The sequence below is a fragment of the Falco rusticolus genome, chromosome Z, assembly GCF_015220075.1.
Source record: "Falco rusticolus isolate bFalRus1 chromosome Z, bFalRus1.pri, whole genome shotgun sequence".
Lineage (NCBI taxonomy): Eukaryota > Metazoa > Chordata > Aves > Falconiformes > Falconidae > Falco > Falco rusticolus.
In genome coordinates this window covers 58,317,199-58,336,520 of record NC_051210.1, presented here as the reverse complement: position 1 = coordinate 58,336,520, position 19,322 = coordinate 58,317,199, and the positions used below count along the sequence as shown (strand labels likewise).

Here is a 19,322-nt window from a genome sequence, read left to right as displayed (position 1 = left end):
AAGGGTTTTTTCCATTAATGCTAAAAATTATTTGTCCATGGTTGCAGATCATAAGTCAACCCTCTTGCCTAAAACATTATGGAAGTAAAATCAGAGGAGTTGATATTTACTGTTCCAGTGTCAGCTCTGCGTATTGTAAGCCTTTTTTGATCCCAGGACAAGACACAAGTTAGTCTCTTTTGCTGGGTGATTATAATTATAATATATTTTTTATTAGTTTGGCAAAGCAGCTTTTGCAATTGACAGCAGTATTGCAGTCTCTTTAAAATACCTTGTATTTAGTAACTGTTACTTTGTCTGAAGTAACCATAATTCCTCTTTGTGTAAAACTCAGCACCCATCCAGATACTGCATGAAAGTAAGTATCAGTGATATATAAGGAAGGAGAGACAGGTCATTCTGATGGCAGGGCAGAAACTATCAGGAAAAACTGTGAAAAAACAAGCAGAAGAGACTCATATATGTCTTCTGAATCTTCAAAGCCCTTGCTTGCTATTTTTTCTATATTTCATTAAACCTGCAGCATTTTTACGTAATATTTAGTGCCAAGAAAAGCTAAACGTGCACATCTTGGAGATAATAATCTTGAAAGCAATATGCTCTGCTGCCCCACAGTACAGATCAATGATAACTGCCAGAGAGCACACTGCTGAGAGCAGCCAATGAGGAAACTTTGGAATTGTTGGTTGTGAAGCTTTCTGACAGAGGAATGTTTGCAGCAGCTCCTTGAAAATGCCTTCCTCAGAGGGGAGATAAGTGAGTTATAACTTGCTCATTTTAAGGACAACTTTTGGAGGCACTGGCCCAAAGGAGGAGTGGGAGGAAGCAGTGAACCCACACCCTAGTGGAGTAAACTTTCAAAATCTATGAGAAGAAGATTAAATCTCTACCATGGAAACATCTCTACTACAAGGGCAGATAAAACCCAGAACATCTAGGACAAGCTGACCCAGGATGGTGAGAAGCTCCTGAGAGGGAAGGAGCTCCAGACTGACACATCTTCTAGGGTGAACAACAGTGCAGGCAGGAAGGAGGAACATGAAGAGGAAAGGCTGTGGTAAAATAGACTTGATCGCAAAAAGGTAGGAAGAGGTTAAAGCCAACACAGCCAGCCTGAAAAACAGAGCATATGTTATAGGATAATAACAAGTTGCAGCTATTCTAAACAAGTCAGGGGGAAAAGGAGAGGAAAAGAGTCAGAACTGTTCTAATTTTGGACTCATTTACATACAGAAAATATTTCTAAAGTTAATGTGGTAAGTGGTTATGATCAGTGTCTGCACAGATAAATATGGTTTCTTCAGCTGCCAGTACTGATGTAAAACCAAACTTGCCCCCAGGTAACAGTAACAGGAAAAAAACAGTGTGTGCACAGAGAAAATAAGACACTTAGTCATCAACAGCCTCTGTATATTTGGAAAGATACCAAAACTCCCCAAAGAACATACAGATCTAGCTAAAGCAAATTTGGATACAGAGAGGAAATCTTTAGAAAGACAATAGAACAAATCATGTGGGGGTGCTTTATTAATATTCAGTGTTCTTTTATACTGCCTTACAAAGGTAAGCTCTTTCACAGATACTATTTGCTTATATTAACTAGCTATAATAGCAGTCTGAATATAATTTTCTGAGCAATTCAGATAATTTCTTTTCACATGCTGGGATCTACAGACAGCATATTCAGGGCTGCCACTGTGCTTTACATCTATTGGAGGTAATATACACAAGATTGCCTTATTAAGATTTAAAGCAGTTTTGTAATATAGTATCTTTTATATCTGAGCAAAATTAAGATAATTCATTGGCACTGAAAAACCAGTTCTGCTTTGTAAAATGGATCTAGACTTAACCAATTTTTCCAATTGTAAGGGGTGATTATCAGGCTAATCCTATTAGTATTATCAAATTATAAACAAAGAAGAATAAGACAAGGTAAGCCCATTTTTATTATCCTTGTTCTGATGTTCTGATGATACAAAATGAACAACCCAGCAGAAGTCCAATCTTCTAATCTTTAAGCTGTTTTCAGGCACGTCCTTTCACCTAAAATATGCACATCATTGGCAGGAACAGTAAGATTTTTACCGGCTGAAGTAAATTGTTGTTGTGACCTGTACCTGAAAAACATTGTCCCTGTTCATCCTTCTGCCTTCATATCCTTCAATTTTAATGCAGTGTTTGAATATAAATTTGTTGTGTAGAATGGTTGGAAAAAAGTCATGAAGCAAACTGTTGAGCTCTAGGGATAGCAAGCTCAGACTTGTTTTTTTAAACATCTTTCTTAGAACAATGTTTGAGATGCAAATCAGCTAAAATCTGTAGTAATTCATGTCCTTATAATTAATTCTACTGAATCCAGGGGAGTAAAAATAGCCATGCAATAAATATGTCACAATTCACAAACATGTACAAGTATAGTCTTCTCTTGCGGCACTAGTACAGTCTCTTCCACAGTGTTTCAGGAAAATATTAAGAGTGTACAGGAAGTCTGCAAATGATCAAAGATACGTGATGTGTCATCTCAGCATCATGAATCAGTTAACTGAAAAAATCTAAAGCCATAAGCCATTACCATATACACTAATTTCCGTTAAATTGATCAGTTACTGGTTTAAGCACTGTCATTCAGGCGCATCAGTAAAACAATGCTGGTGAATCAATATGGGATTGCCTTAAGAAAAAAAAAAGTTACAGCTTGTAGTATTGACAGGAAAAAATGTGGAAGTCTTATGAAACTGTCAGGTCTGAGAGAAAACTGGATGTTAGGGGCAAGGAATTTTCCCCAATGTATTTTACTTGTTCCTGGGAAAGCTGCGACAAAGAAAAATGCTTAGCTTCCTTTCACACAAGCCCCACATAAAAATGGCAAGAGTCCAAACAGTTAAAAATAGAGGGATTATCCAAGACTTTAGATTAAAAGAGCTTGCTTCCTGTTTGCCACATATGCTCCTTCTTAGACCAGGTGCTTATATTCCTACATAAAATAATTCAGACCCACTTTACCATTGCCGATAGTCAAGAGTACCTAAAAACTTAATTGTCCTGCCATGGAGGGCTACTGAATGTGTAGCACAGATATTTGAGAACTTTCTTGCCAGAGCTAGTGCTGAGCCTATCCAGCAAGTTCAAAAAGGCTCTGAATATCACTTTTATGGGTGTGGATAATATGCAAAGGCTATTAGAATAGAGTTTCTGAATGTGCTATGGACAGTTTTCTGATGTCCAGACACCTTAAGTTCTTTTAAAAAATGAGTATAAAGATGCATAACATAGCCTGGCCAATTATAGCACTCAGTATGCAATAAAACTGTGGAATTTGCCTTCCTGCCCAAAGCATTGCATAGGTTCAGCATGTCATGCTTTAAAAACATTAACATGAAATTTCAGCAAAATGCAGTTGAACCACATCCACAGGATGGCAGTAGAAAATAGCTGTCAGTAAGTCTACTGTAAGTTGATGAGTGCTACTATGACTCAAAAGAATAGAAAACTTCTCTTCTGACAGCCACTACAATACAATGTTGGACTTAAGATACCCTGTGAATAATTTTTATTTATTGTGGGGATAGAGTCTCAATGCTCAAGAAAAGGAGAAAAAGATAAATACAATTAACTGAAGTGACTTATTTCCTAATTAGGACCAAACCCTTATGAACATATTTCAGAAGTACTACAAAAAGGGAAGCCAGGATGACCTCATTTTATAGCACACCTCGAATCCCAAAGATTCCTGGCCAATATTCAAACCCAGACGCCTGGCAGCTGTAGTAAAACTGATGAACTGTTGGTTATGTGATGCAATCTGACCTTGATTTACTCTGCAGGAGACAACCTATTTGTATTCCACTTTCTGTTTAAGTTTGGGTTATTTGTTGTATCCACTCTTTGACAAGAGTGTAGGCTTATAAACTTGGTGCTTCCCAAGTTAGTTCACAAGAAGACATTTATCATTTATGCAAAAGAAATGACTGCATTTTAAAGTCATAAAAATCTGCTAAATGCTACTTCTTCAGAGAATTTCAACTCTCTTCCATTCATATTTTATTACAGACAGAGCTAGGAAACTGCAAAGTATTGCAGGGCCCTTGGGCACACACATTACAACACAAGCCATAATTACCTCATCACACAGTATTTTTTATCCCCATCACTCTGCCAAGGCACAGAACTAAAAGAGCTCAAGGGTAAAACATAAATGTAGTGAAGAAAACCTAGATTCCCTCATCTGCTGCCGAAGTTGTAAGGTGCACTGTAAATAAGGCTGGGGAATGTCAAGATGAGAAAGCAGTCTCACAGTTAAGGCAGATGAGTGCTATCAGGAGAGAGTATACAATTCCTACCCCTGCCACAGAATTTGTATATGACGCGAGCAAGTCACTTAAAGCTAACTAAACAGTCATTGAGCATGCATTTCACATTTTCTGGTGTGCTCAGCTTAGCACCTTCAGGTTTTTGTTGCAGAAATGCTAAGCAGTTATAGCTGCAGTGGAAGCTGCAATTCCAGCCCATTCCCTCTTCTAAAATGCTCAGTGACTGGGATTGCTGGTACCACACATGTCAGTCTACAGCCTTCCTCTTCTGATGGACAATATTAATTTTTAACAATGTATTTTTCCTCTATGTCTCAATTTCTACACCACCTTCTTTCAAAGCAGTGTTTGGAAAATATGGAAAGCTTATGAAAGAGTAGTAAAGCACTCTAGGAGGACCCAAAAACATTCACCAGACATTTAGTAACTCTCCTTCAAAGCTGAGCTTCCAAAGCTATGGAACTTTGGTTTGGCCTTCAAAAGGGTCATATGTAACCAAAGACTTTTCAGAACCTGCTGACTAGTCCAGAATAGCAGAGGCCGTTAAGAAGATGAGGCAAAAGATGAGTAATACAAGTTCTTTACATTGTGGAGCTCAGTTAATTTACTTTCTTTTTGGAAATCAGCTAGTTTATAGCTAGTCATCATGAGTGCCCTTTAAAATTTGTGTATTGAAAAGTAAAAAAAAAAAAAAAATATTATCAAATGATTTTTCATTACCACCATGTATGTCATCTGGAAGACAGAAGCTACCTATGACTAGGATTAGTAACATATCTTCACCTTTTAACAGAACATCATCTACCTGAGAACCATTTGAAATCCCTACAACCTCTAATATCTCTTGTTTTAGCAGTTGTGCAAATCAACTGAGATTTTTATAAGAACACACAGGCAAAAGCCATGCTAATATGGCATAAAATTTGAAAGTACTCATCAAGAATATAGGACAATACTTAATTACCTCAAATCCATGCATTAGTAAATTAAAATGTAAATAGGCAGATGAGCGTGAATGCATTCGGAATCCAAACCTGCTAAGATTTTGAAGCAACCTCACCTCTGCTCTGTGGGCAGCTGGTGAAGAGCAAACTGAAATGTGTGCCATGTCCCATATACACTGCACATTTCCAAATTGCTCACCACACCCGTACCTGGCAAAAAGCCAGCATGACCGCTAAATAACCTGGAGTACGATTTATGAAACACCTTTTGTATTACGCTGCACAACACTGGCAACACCCCAGCGGTTTGGCAACTGGCTGTTCTCCAAGAGGAGCTGTGCAGGAGGAAAAGGAGGGGCTGCCCAGCCCGTTCTCTTGTGCGCGGTAGCGTGAAATGGCCTCCTTCCACACACTGTGCTACCAGCCCAGCCTCCAGCTGAACTTCTTTGCTGATTTGTGGCCATTTCATTGATTGGGAGTAAGAAAATGGTATACATTGGAAAAGTAAAGTAGTGACAGAGCGAGCGAAGTTGTTGTTCCTAGATTGCCTTTTGGGGGGAAACTGGGAGCCAGTTTCAGGACCCAGATTCACTCTGGATGCAGCTTTGTAGTGAAAAGAGGGCATCATCTTCCATATGAAGGACTTCCTATGTGAATACAGATCGGGCAGCTTCATGTACCATATATGCCTGGGAAGGCTGTTTAGCCCTACAGCTACATGCGGAAGCTGGGAATTCCCAGGAAACTGTGGCAAGTTGTGCCAGGCTATGGAGATCAGAGGAGTCTTAGAAGGAAAGATAGGACCATCAGAGGTGGGCAATGGTGGCTGTTAAACTGTAGTTGGTCTGGATTTAAAAAAAAATCAAGAGAAAAAATTCTGGGAAGCAAGTTGTTTGAGTCCCTACTGGTATTAAATTTCAAATAGTTCTATGAAATATGAAGCTTCGCCCCAGTCTAAAAAAAGCTGTATAGGAAGTGACTTCTAGAATTGGCCATATCCTTATAACCCAACTGGCAAAAACTGGCAGTGACAGTTCCATCACTTTCAGAACTTTTGGGTAAAAATCTCATCTACAGTATATATCAGCAATGTCTTTCCTGGCACAGGTAGATTTTGCCTATCAGCCCTTTTATATCGATAATACAAAGTGACAAATTTTCTGTCTGAGCTGCTGCAAAAAACCCAACAACTCAGCTGTAAGTGAATTTCTGAGGTGGAATTCCAGACAGCTATTATTGCACACATAAGCATTTAAAAAAACCCAAAAAACCCAACAAAACAAATAAACCCCAAAAAAACAACAAACAAAAAACCAGGGAAGAATTTGCTACAATCCCAAAGCTAGCAGAAACTAATAAAAACAACTAATAGCTACAAATACAGATGCCCTAGAATAAATATCAGTTTCATTTGTTTTGTCATTCCTAGTAATGATGATTATTTTTGCTTCCATTAATATCAATGGCTTTTCTAATTATTTTTCTTTACATCAAGAAAGTATTTGTGGCTGCTACATTCAGGAATACCAAAAAGACAGCTATTTCTAAAGGATCTTTATTAGAATTATATCATAAAGTTTGGATGATGGAAAAATTCTTGACAGAAGAGCAATTTCATGAGGTGTAATAAAAACACTAGCACTTAATATTAAAGCTTAGTGCTTTGGACTCATAAGTTGCCTAGTACGGTTATTTGATACAACCACAACAGTGGACATCAATTTCTTGTGTGAAGAAGAATATATTTTTAAAATGCCAATGAAAAGAAATCAGAGACGCCAGTCTACAGTTTTTCTCTCCTGATGGACACTAGTAAAGTCAGTCGCATCTCTGTCCAAAAGCTCAGACTTGCCAGTAAAGCATCATGCATATGTAAACTGGGAATACTTTTCACCATATTTGAAACTTCTAGTGAATGACATAATAGCACTGTGACAGGAGAAAGGACACTTTCCCTTGGCCGGAATCTGGGCAATTTTATATAAAAATTGTTTAGGGCAGGGAGGGGGGAGAAATGTCCCAGTCTATTCAAGAAAATACGGCTTTTACCTTTTAACACTCAACATACAACAGCGTATGGCTTGACTGTTCTTCCTTCAGTCCATTAAGTGACATAAGATCAGCATTAAAAAGTACCCTGTATCCAAAAAAAACCCACCCATGTCATCTAGCAGCAATGCTTGCAGGACATGGAAATTTCCTCCCAGAGCCCTGAGGAGTCAGGAGCAGTGTCTGAGACATTTTTGTATCTGCTTAATGCTGATTATGTACACTCCTAGTGACCCTGCATACAAATGTGTAGCAGACTGATCAACAGCTCAGCATGGTTCAAACCCACAATCTCTTCCAGAAGATGCTGTTCAGCTCCAGGCAGTGATTTTTATTATCATCCCCACCATTTCACGGCCAACAGACAAATGCAGCTATATTGATGTTTTGGAACTACTGCCTTCATAGCTATTTGCACTAGGAGAAACCCAGAAATATTCCATTACTGTTTTCAGAAATATCCTCATTAGCTGTGTTTTAGATGAGAATAGCAGTTAGATCTCCTTTTTTTGTAAGAAACTACCTTTGTGCTATTTTCCTGATTCGGTGATATTTGATGTAAAATATACACCAAATAGCTCAAAAATTACCTTTTTTCTTCCTGCTGTTCATAAGACAATCTATTCCTTTGGACCACTCAGAACACCACTGCTTCTGCAAAGCTCATACATAACCATTTCTATTTACTGTTTCTGCTGGTATATAGAGATAGTGTCAGCGAGGTTACGGGAGGTGTATCTGTACATACCTTCTGTCTGTAGGATACAGCTCCACAGTAATGACATCTAAAGAATTCCATGCTGAGATGGTGAGGCCGTTGTAGAGGCACAGCATACCTATCATCATGGATTCACTGGTCCCAAACCACAGGAAAAAACAGCTGATGCCAGAGAGAACCATGGAACCACCTAGGTACGAGTCAGGTGAAACAAACATGAAGTGGAACTGTGTTTAAAGCATGGTCTTTGTTTTATGTAACGGTTCTATGCACACAGTATAGCTAAATAACTGATCCATATATATGAGTTAAAAAACTAGAGACCTCTGCTGGAAAGACCAGTCAGGCAGACAAGTATTGTAAGGAGCTCATAGAAAAAACATAACTCCTCAAACAGCAGGATCTATCATAAAGTATTAATGGATGGAACCCTCTCTGAACTCCCAAAGCAAGCTGCCTGGGGAAAACTACTCCCATTCTTCCTTGTTTATCATCTTCTGCAAATACCTGAAACTTGTTCATGTAGTGTAGCAACAAAAACTTCAATTGGGAATTGCATTTATATAGAGATATTATTTGAGAAAATGAACACAATGAACTACCACATAGATATATAAGTAGATTGAAAACAGATCTGTCATTGCAGATAATCCACAGAAGATACCTTTCAAACGTGTTATTTTGCAAAACAGGTAACAGTCAAAGGACTGCTGACTTATCCAAGGTGTCACCTCTACTCTCTACTAGCTGATGGGACACCCAAGCACATCTAGCTTTCCTTTCAGCTGGAGCAAACACAAGCCAATGATCAGCACTCTACCAAATCTCATCCCAGATGCCTAAATAATGGTCTCGTAATATCAGCACAGAAGAGCAATGACTGATAATATGTCATAAGCAGAACTGGCTACAGAACCTTTTGTTCCTAGAGTTTCTAAATAGGACACTCTTTAAAACAGCACTTACGATGCTGCATAAATGAAGTACCTGCAGAAGGAATTTTTTACGTCTCTCTGAACCACATTCTTCAAAAAGAGAACATGTTACTTTATCAGGAGAGCTTTAGGTTTTGGTGGTGTTACCTGTTTTAAAGTGAAGCCCCTACCTAGCATTGTTAACCGTCCAATTCTATCCATCAGGAGAGCGGACACAATATTCCCTGGTAACACTGCCAAAGTTCCCAGGAAATTAACAAAGTAAATCCAGTAGGCGCTGTAGTCATCATCAAAAGAAATCTGGCATCCTGTTCTGATGTGGAAAAATGTGCAATTTATCAATTCGCTGTCAACAAATTTATATTGCTCGAGATCTGTGGAAAGAAGAAAACGAAACATTTCAGCTAACAGCTGACTCCATGTGAAGCTTTTGATTAAAAACATTTCCAATTCAGGCAATTTTAATGACAACTCGGAGCTTTCACTGCTTTGTAAAATGGGACTAGTTCTTTCTATTAATATTGATACCTTTTTATCTTAATAGAAAAATATGGAAAATTCATGAAAATGAGCAACTAAGGCCTGGAATTAGACAAGTTATATTATTGCATTTCAGCTCTGCTTGGGCTGTATTTGGTTAAGATCTTTCAGCACAAGCTGGCCTTGCATAAAAAGCATCAGGTATCTGCACGTTTCTATCGCTTGGTCTTGCTCAATATCAGACCTTCTGTTTCCACACCAGACAGCCTTTCAGATGAGACTGCCAATCTTGCTCAGTTTGGTTTGACTTCTTTTAAAGTGAAACATTCCTACAGAATTCAGATTAAACTAATTTTCATTTCTGAGAAGGCCTCATGGTCTTCAGCTTGAACAGGAATTAGTTACCACATGCAGTCACTCAGGCTGTTCTTCTTCCAGTACAATTTTGGAGATCTCTCCCTATACTTTCACTTTCCTGCTGTTCTTCCTGTCAGCCTTATAACCCTGAATCAAGAATACCTTCTTTCTACACAAAGAAACCTGGACGTTGCTTGCTCTGAAACCTCTCTTACTATTATGATTGCTGGGGTTACAGGAAAGCATGTAAGAAGCACCCGTCTTTCCAACAAGCTTAGCTGGCCATGCTCTACTTTCAGTTAGGTTTTATTAAACTGGAGGGAAAAAAAAAAAGTGTCCTCTGTTTTAACATATGAAAACATGCATTCCTATTTTTGTTACAATACTTAGGACCTGAGTGGGAATGATTATAGATTAGGTAGCAGATTCCCATGCCACAGAGAGCACAATGAACAAAGGATTTCACCAGTCCCATTTAGACTAAATAAAAGCACACTAGTTAAAGCTACCAGTAAAGCAGTAAACATATTTTGTCCTCTTGAGACTGAATCTCTTTAGAGATTTTTAAAATTAAAAGAGGTGCTTATTATCTGAGTCAATATTAGGCCCGTGACACCTCTGGCGTGGGTGCGATCCTTTCAGTTTTCTGTTACAACATTACGGAGGCCTGTTGCTTTTTATAGCTTTTTATTCCTTACAAGAAGACTTGTATGCCTTATTAGAAATTCAGAAATTATAAACGTATGATGAGAACACACAGACGAACAACGCATGTTCAAGGTTATTTCTTGTAATACCTGTGTTGTAGAAGGTGGTATTCACGAAAGTACAGTTCCTGAAGTATGTGTTCAGTGAAGTGATGTCTTCAAACACACAGTTCTTAAAGAGTGAATCTTCAAAGGTTACTGATTTAAACTTCATCATAATAAACCTGCCCAATACACATAATTTCTGTCAGTCTACCTTCATAGGTCAGCAAGAGCAACAGGTCAAGCTGATGCAGCTATACGTGTCTAAAAAGTCTCAACCCCAGTAATGATGATTCCTTAAAGGTATTCTGGAGACATAATTAATGATTAGCTGATCCTAGAGCACTATTGTTCAGAGAAAGCATTAATAAGACAAATAGCTCCACATAGCTACTGGCTACAACTGGTAATACAATGTCTTTGATAATACTTCCATTATTACTTGTCCTTATTCACCAACCAAAACCAATGTCATGGCGTTCAAGGAATAGCCTTGTAAAATCACTGTTACTTGTAATTTGACCTACAGTCGGAAACTGGGAGATCATGTTCCAGAAACTCAGTCTCCTGGAACAAACAAGCACTTGTTAGTACGAACAAGCTGGAAAGAAAGAAAATTTTAAAAGAACATTTATTTCTCCAGATGAACACACTGGGCACCGTGTCAGGGTCAGATGAAAAACATACTAGTTCAAGTGTCAAAATATGTTTTCTAAAAATAGTTTAACATGAACACAACAACTACATTGCCAGTTATACAGATAGGTATCTAACTGGAAGTATGTGTTTGTTTCTCCTGTGTCTGTGGATGCAATTGCAATTACTGTGTACATAAAACAGCTGTAAACAAACTGTCAGTAGCTTTTCTTATTTCTGAACAACCTTCTTCCTACTGACTCTCATTTAACTCCTAGGTCTTTCATCATGACTGTCAATCAAGTAGTTCACAGAAAACGTCAATGACTAAGTGTATTACTAGCAGTAACTCTCAATGTTACTAGACTAAAAGCCTAGTAACATGGAGAAAGCTTGTCACTGTAAGCCTTTTGAGTATAATTCTACCAAACAACATCATTATGCTAACAAAAAAAGACACATGTAGAAATACATTATGATTTTTGTGATACAGTCTATTTCACATGAAGGTGTGGAAAAAGACACAACTAAAAAAAGGCAGTTTTTCTGGCAGACCTCACCCGAAGTGGCAACGGTCTGGAAAGCAGCGCCGTAGCTGTTATAAGCCAGTAAGAACTGATAAAACACCAAAGCCTTCTGAATACAGACTGAACTCTGCTCTAATCAAATCTGGTGTGACTAGCTACGTATTTTTCTTATTGTAAAACTAATACTAGGAGTAGGAACACACAAAATATGCTACCTATGAAATAGTAGGAATTAAACTCTCCTGTAAATAAATTTGGAATTCTCTTTATGAGAAAGGCCAGCAAAAGCTAAGTGTGTTTATTACTGGAAGACTTACTAGCTAGTGAATTTGCTTTGTGTATTGGTCAGAAAAATGGTGTTTTCAGCCCATTAGTTTTAGTTATTATATCATTTCTCATTTGTGACAGACTCTGATTAAAATCAGGCTGGCGTTCAGTGTCAACTCATTATCATTTTTCATATAGCACTTTCTTTTTTAAAACGTAGCCTAATTCCAGAGGTGAACAAAGAAAATTTAGCAATTAGATTAGTCAGTTGGAACAGAAATGACAGACGACATGTCCTACATTCTTCGGATGCACTTTTCACCTTTGGACAGGAAACATATTGTGACTATATTGAAATTGGTCTTGCAATGATTTGAATTAAAACTCAACAGAAATGTAATGAAGTAAGAAGGCAAGTATCGACAGATCTTCTAGTTAAGAAAGAAAATGAAGAAAACACTGAGGCTGAGGGTGGGTGGAGGACTGAAACATTTGTGGAGTAAGAATATAAAACAAGTCCATACTTCTGTGGAAAATGTTTCATGACTCTCAAATAACTGTCAGAGGCCTATTAAACTTGTATGTTTAAAAGAGGAAATCAGTGGTTTAGAGTAGGTTAATGTCAGATTTAGTGTTTTAGAAGAATTTTCAGTTCAAATTGATAAGACCTTGGTTGTTGGAGTGCTGTCAGTTACTGACAGTAAATGGTTCTTTGCTTTTAGGAGAACATCTAACTCCTAGAAAGGAGTGGAACTGGGAAGCTATGGATAGTTCAAAAATGAGATAGCTGGTATCTTTTGTCTGCAATGCATAAACCTTTAACTGTGTCAAAATTCACGTTCTTATGATGATATTTAAAAAAAAAAAAAAACCACATTACCGAAATCATTAATTTTATTCACTTAGATACAGATTTTCATATGGAAATAATAATTACTTAGCACCATAACTTCCAGGAGACCATTCACATGGTTGTTCTGTGTATTTCTTAAGAGAAACCAGATACCTAAAACAGCTGTGTTTGATTTTCCCCCAAGTTATCTAGTTATCTGCAGAGTCCAGATAAAGCCTTAATATGTTTGGATTCAGTTAAAAAGGCATTGCCAAAGTGTTGTTTTCCATTTCAGAACTGTTCATGCTTTTCATTGATTTACAGTAATGTTTAGCTTTTATTCTTCTGTGGTAAGATCCTAACCTCTCAATGTTCAGAGTTTTCACAGAAGTGTCTTTCATCAAAAAAAGAAAAGAACTGGCAACAGAGATGAAAGTACATCCTTCCTCAGCCCCCCTAAAATATGCTGCATGTGTTGGGTCTGAAAACATTTGAATCCCACTGTGAAAGGAAGCATCATTAATTTAGGCTTTTCAGTCTGTTTTTCAGGATGACAAGGAAGCTGGGTTTGCTTGGGGGATCCTCACACAGGAACCACCAGGGCATGTACAGGTCCGCTTCTCCACATGCTCCACAAGTCATAAGAAATCAAGAACAGAAATGAATTCCCATCAAAAGCCAAACCCCAAATATCTACCATTAGCTAATGAATACAATTATTAGATTACTAGGACATGCCTTACAACATGCATTTGTTTATCCCAGCCAAGTCAGAATATTAGGAAATCTCTAAACCTGTCATTGATGTATTCTCCATTGCTGTGAATCTGATTTTCCAGTGTGAAGTTGAAGACGAAATGTGAAACCTCCTCATTGCGGAAATGTTTCACTCGGGACGCATACTCATCTGACTGCAGATGTTTAATGACATCGGGAAACCAGACAGATAAGCCATAGTAGCTGTGAAAAACAGAAAAAGCTCAGTCACCAATCCCACCTGTTTGGAAATCTGTGCAAGGTGAGATGAGTGGCTCCCTTGGCCACTTAAGTGATGGAAGAGTTGCTCCATTGTAATAAAATCCACCATAAAATAAAAATATTGAAAGATGCTGACACCAGCAGATGGCGCGTTTCTGAAGCAGATATTATTGATTAATCAGGCTTGCAACCAAGAACAGACTAACCGATAAATACAACATTTTGTGGAAAGACGCTGTATAAAACCTTTTGGAATAAAAAGGGTAATCACAGTGACCAAAATTTGCATGCAGATGATTGTTCTCTCTGCTGAGTCTATCAAAAATGGTTTAAGATCTCAACCACTCTTACCCAAAAGACAAGGTGAACCATACAGCTGTAAGTTTGATTGTATTATCCTTCACCGGGTAGTTGAAGCATCTCATAAATGTCAACCAAATCTGTAAATCATTAGGAAATACATTTATTTTAAATAGTATTTTGAACAATATTGTTAAATGATAGCTTTTTAATTCTGATTTCCTTGCTTCTTCAGGGCATCAGAGAGAGCAGATCAGCTTTTTGATACTGGTCATAACTGTACTTCTCATACAAGTATGTTAATCTCCAGCTACAGGCAGGCTGTGCATGTTCCATGACTTTCCATCTTCTTTTCATAGAAACAGAATGGTTTGGATTGGAAGTGACCTTTCAAGACCATCTAGTCCCATCCCCCTGTGATGGGCAGGGACATCTTCCACTAGATCTGGTTGCTCAAAGCCCCATCTAATCTGACCTTGAACACGTCCAGGGATGGGTCATCCAGAACTTCTCTGGGAAGCCTATTCAGTGTCTCACCACCTTTATAGTTAAGCATTTCTTCCAAATGTCCAATCTAAATCTATCCTCTTTCAGTTTAAAACTGTAGCTCCTTCTCCTGTCACTACAGGCCTTGGTAAAAAGTCTCTCTCCATCTTTCTTACAAGCCCCCTTTAAGTATCGAAGGCTGTAATAAGGTCTTCCCAGAGCCTTCTCTTCACCAGGCTGAACAACCCCAACTCTTTGAGCCTGTCTTCACAGAAGAGGTGTTCCACCCCTCTGATCATCTTTGTGGCCTTCCTTTGGACACAAACAGGTCCATGTTTGTCATGTTTTGGGGGTTCCAAAGCTGGACGCAGGACTCCAGGTGGGGTCTCACCAGAGCAGAGGGGGAGAATCACCTCGCTCGACCAGCTGGCCATACTTCTTCTGAAGCACCCCAGGATATGAGTGGCTTTCTGGGCTGCAAGCACACATTGCTGGCTAATACCAAATTTTTCCTACACCAGTGTGGAACGTCTGTTAATTCATTCCTGACCACCTCAGCCTTTCCTAATCTCTAAGCAGCTTCATTTCACTGTTTCAAACCAGAGATCTTGTCAGAAATGTTTTCTTCTCACTTCTCAGTATTACACTGCTTTAAATTTAGGCAAACTATATTCCACAAGTCAACAGGGACACACTCAGAGTTTGAGCTATCATAATGTATCACAGCTATAAAATCATACTATAACTATACGAGGAAAAGCTGAAACTACCCCCAGGTCAGAGATGCTACAGCAGAGCTGACTGAGAATGGCGTTCTCTCTCTCTCTCTCTCTCTCTCTCTCATCTCAAGATGATGTCCTCCTTTTGAAGAGCAGAGGCAGTCTGTCCTAGGGGTTTCAGCACACATCATGCAACAAGGAAGGTGCTTTGACCCTAAGGCCAGTCCAGTGAGATAACAGGGGTATGAGACAACCAAGGAGCAACATCTTTAAAGCTGATTTAGTAACAAGGCCAAATAATATCATTTCAGTCATCAACTACTCCATTTATGGACAACTAACTATAAAAGTAGACACTTCCTGGATTTGGGTGGGTTTTTTTCCCATAGGGAAAATGCCATTTTTCCAAGCAAAGCAGTTTTGTGACAAACCTTGGTTTACAACACTTCATCACAGCTGTAGAGAGCTTTAAGGTGCCAGATCTCTAACAACTGTGAAAAGCTATTTTTTACCTTTTCTTTTGTTGTTGTTTTAATTAATAACACTTTTCTCAGCTTTCATTACAAGGTTCAAAGATACTGCGTAATTTTTGTTTTGCAAAAAAAGTAAAAAAGGATACAGGGCACAGTCCCCATAAGCTTATATTAAACTCTGAAATAGCTCTAACATAGTTTTCTAGGAACAGATTTGATATGCTTAAAAATACATGCAGATACAATGCCTTATAAAGGTTTTACAATTTACACCGTTTATTCACAACTTCACCATTTGTAAGTAATGAAGCCACCTCAAGTTCCTGCAGGTAATTTTTCATTTCATCATGTGTCACCTCTTTCTGTAGGTATATATTGATATGCATTCCCAGTACATATTATATTGTGGTGCTTGGGAATATGGCTATGTAACTATTAGCCAACACTTCTGCAAAGACCAGTGCAGCCTCTTCCTCCTCAGAATTTGGGACCAAGCTCTGTGATTCACCCTGCACCTCTTCTGGGTCAGAAACCCAGAACCTTATGCTGGTTCCTGAATCTCCCAGTTGCATGGAAAATTTAGCATTGCTGCTATCACTGGCATGAGCTCAATCAATCCATCCCATTTCTGAAGGCTAATTAAAAAGAAGGTAATTACAGAACAGAGATATTGCTACTTACACCATATAGCTCTGTACGAATTCTAACAAAACACCTCCTGTACCAGGTTCCTGTATCGCTCTCTATTTCTATGAGCTCATCTATCTGCTTTGGAGTTTTGATTCTGTTAACCTAGAAATAAAAAGAACAGCAAATATTTGCATTTTCTTGAATCATTAACTGCTGTTGAGAAGTAGTGAAAGGTTTTAATAAATCCCATAAACTAAAAATGAGCAGATATTAAACATGTCTACCCTAGAATTACTTTAGAAATGTAAACGAATAGCAGCTCACTATAATGCCGAAGTTTGTTATGGATGCAATTTTACTGGAAAAGCTCTACTTTCAAAGCATGCAGGAAATCCATTTTCTCTGACTGAAGCAAGCTGCTAATGTCAGGAGTTGCTACAGTATTTAAACCCTCAGTTAACCATGTCCAGAGTTTGCTATCAAGCTGCTTCTGACTTGCTATGACAACACTGTTGAAAGTCTATCAATTAAAGCTATGGTAATGATAACAGAAATATTTGAAATGTCAAGAATTAATAGTTGAATAAGATTTTTCTTTTGTTCATATTTCCTGTAGTGTTACGCAGGGAACTCTCTTTGTCTTTTGGATGTTGACTTTAACTATCCTTTTTAGTGAAGAGAGAAAAAGTTAGGTGAAATGGTCTGGAACCACACATGTTATTGCTGTTATTAGCCATCATCTACTTCATCTAAAGTGAAATGATATAAACAGACATCAGGGAAAAATGCAGAATTACCAGTGACAGAGAATGTAACGTTGCCTACAATGCTAATTTTCACTTGCCCTCTCCTATGTAGCAGACCAAGAATGTATTACATGAATATATTTCCAGACACAGGATGTTACAAACTTATACCACGGTATGGTTTTGGTTTTGCCGTTCACTCTGGTCCCAGGTCCATAGCACTATCAGAAAAGGCAGTGTATTCATCCACAGTTTATTTAAAAAGAAGACAAATAGAGAATGGAAAGAAATGGGGTAAAGGGCTGACATAAAAGGAGGGAGAGAGCAAAAGACTGAGTGTTCAGCGTTTGGTTGCAGTTTCTGAAGGTAGCAATAGCTTGTGTTTCTTCTTAACAGCATGAGGACACTACCACTCACAAATGTACTGTAGTGGATTACAGGACATCAGGGAATAGCAGTGTTGATGGTGCAGTTTAGTTTTCAGCCCGCTGCTTTTACAGATGTACACTGTTTAAGATGCACCAGCAGCCTCATCCCATGGACAAGAACAAGCAAAAGCCCACTAAGCAGTTATAGCAATAACAACCCTCATTTCTGAAACAGAGCAGCCTACTTTCTTGCCAAATCATGACTATATCAAAAGCCTGTACCCTTCTCATTATACTTCTTCCAACAGCAAAAATCCTGTCTGCACCATTCCACTGATTTTAAGCTTTTCTTAAACTGCTTTTATGAAACATGTTATACAAAAGACCAAGTTAATTCCTTCAAGACTATGTAAGACCTCATACATACAGACATCTTCACATGCCACACCTCTGGGTAGAAAGGGCAGGCCTTTTGATTCATGCTGTATAAACCAGTACCACTTCTGTAGGCTCAGGGGCAGCCTTTTCACCATCCTGGCCACTTGACTTGCTTGGAGCTGTGGAGCTTGGGGGAAACATATACATACACACACACATATATATATATATATATATGTCTCTGTGTGTGTGTGTAATTCTCTCCTAGGACTGGATGTGACTGGAGACAAAAAACTCCTCGCCTTGATGGTTCTTTAACATAAGAAAAGTCCTATTGAATCAGGACAATGGTCCATCTGGACCATGCATATTCAGCTGTCAGTATATGAAGAATGAAAGGAAAAACAATAAAGAATACCCATTTTAATGAAAAGAGAACTTCTGTTTAAAAGCAATGGCTAGAATGTTTTAAATTTTACAAAATCAAGACATGCTTGCAAAGGGAAATGTTTGCAGAAAAAAAGAGATTTAATTATTACATGGCAATGAATGAATGGAGAGAATTTTGGTTTTAAGGATACAAAGAATTTTTTTTACTTAAACACTTAAACCAACGGATCTAATGAATGTATCTTCTAAGGACCAAGGGATGTAATTAAGGATGTACATAAATGTTTGACTTGGGTAGTCCCATAATAGAAGATACCATCAACCTACTACCATCTCTGTTAGCGTCACTGCTCTCAGGAGGTATTTTCAAAAGTATTAAGAGCCACCATCTCCGCAGCCAGTAACTAGAATACATTCATTTTGAAGTTCCTGACTGTTCATCAGTTGATACATTCTCTGTTTTAAAGGTTTGAAGATAAAATCCTCAATAATATGAGTTAGAAGGATAAACATGACTTGTGAAAAAAGTTCCTAGGGAAAGATGAAATCAATGTAATTAGGAAAACATCTAAAAGCAAAGCATACTAAAACTATAGCAGTAATGGAGAAAAAGTTATATCAGCTGTAGTTAGAAAACATACTATCAAAGTGTATGATGCAACTAGTGTCATGAAGTGGAGGAAAATACTAATGTGTAAGTCATAGAATGATACTGGATGAAGCAATGAGGTTTAGGAGAGCTCTGTGAATAAATAACTGAGACAAAATGTCACAATATCCAGAACTAACTTACATTAAAAAAATAATAAAAAAAGAGACACTAAAAGGATGGCCCAATCAAATGATGCGTAAGTTCTTTGCTTTCTGGGTTTTATAAGAGGAAGTGCTGATACTGTGCAGTGAGGACACAACGATGCATTTTCTAATCACACTAATGCAAGCTAAAAATAGCGACTTCTATACATGTGTAACCTTGACATACAGTACAGTATTTCTAATCCTTTAACTCCTCAGTATCTGAAGTTGATTTTCCTAATGTTCATGGCA

At 38.1% G+C, this 19,322-nt stretch overlaps 1 protein-coding gene across 2 annotated transcripts in view; it reads right to left on the bottom strand.

Annotated features, from left to right (window-relative positions):
- SV2C (synaptic vesicle glycoprotein 2C) overlaps nucleotides 1-19,322 on the bottom strand; it is a 91,603-nt gene that overhangs the window by 11,910 nt on the left and 60,371 nt on the right. The window contains exons 6-12 of one of the 2 annotated variants that reach the window (XM_037373699.1): nucleotides 16,445-16,555; nucleotides 14,137-14,225; nucleotides 13,603-13,767; nucleotides 10,594-10,727; nucleotides 9,130-9,333; nucleotides 8,055-8,214; nucleotides 1,932-2,491 (exon numbers count right to left, since the gene is read on the bottom strand). In XM_037373699.1, coding sequence (XP_037229596.1) covers nucleotides 2,473-2,491; nucleotides 8,055-8,214; nucleotides 9,130-9,333; nucleotides 10,594-10,727; nucleotides 13,603-13,767; nucleotides 14,137-14,225; nucleotides 16,445-16,555 — 882 coding nt within the window. In that variant the 3' untranslated portion in view covers nucleotides 1,932-2,472. Of the gene's footprint in view, nucleotides 1-1,931; nucleotides 2,492-8,054; nucleotides 8,215-9,129; nucleotides 9,334-10,593; nucleotides 10,728-13,602; nucleotides 13,768-14,136; nucleotides 14,226-16,444; nucleotides 16,556-19,322 lie in introns of those variants that run through there. The other variant, XM_037373698.1, reaches the window with a different exon arrangement.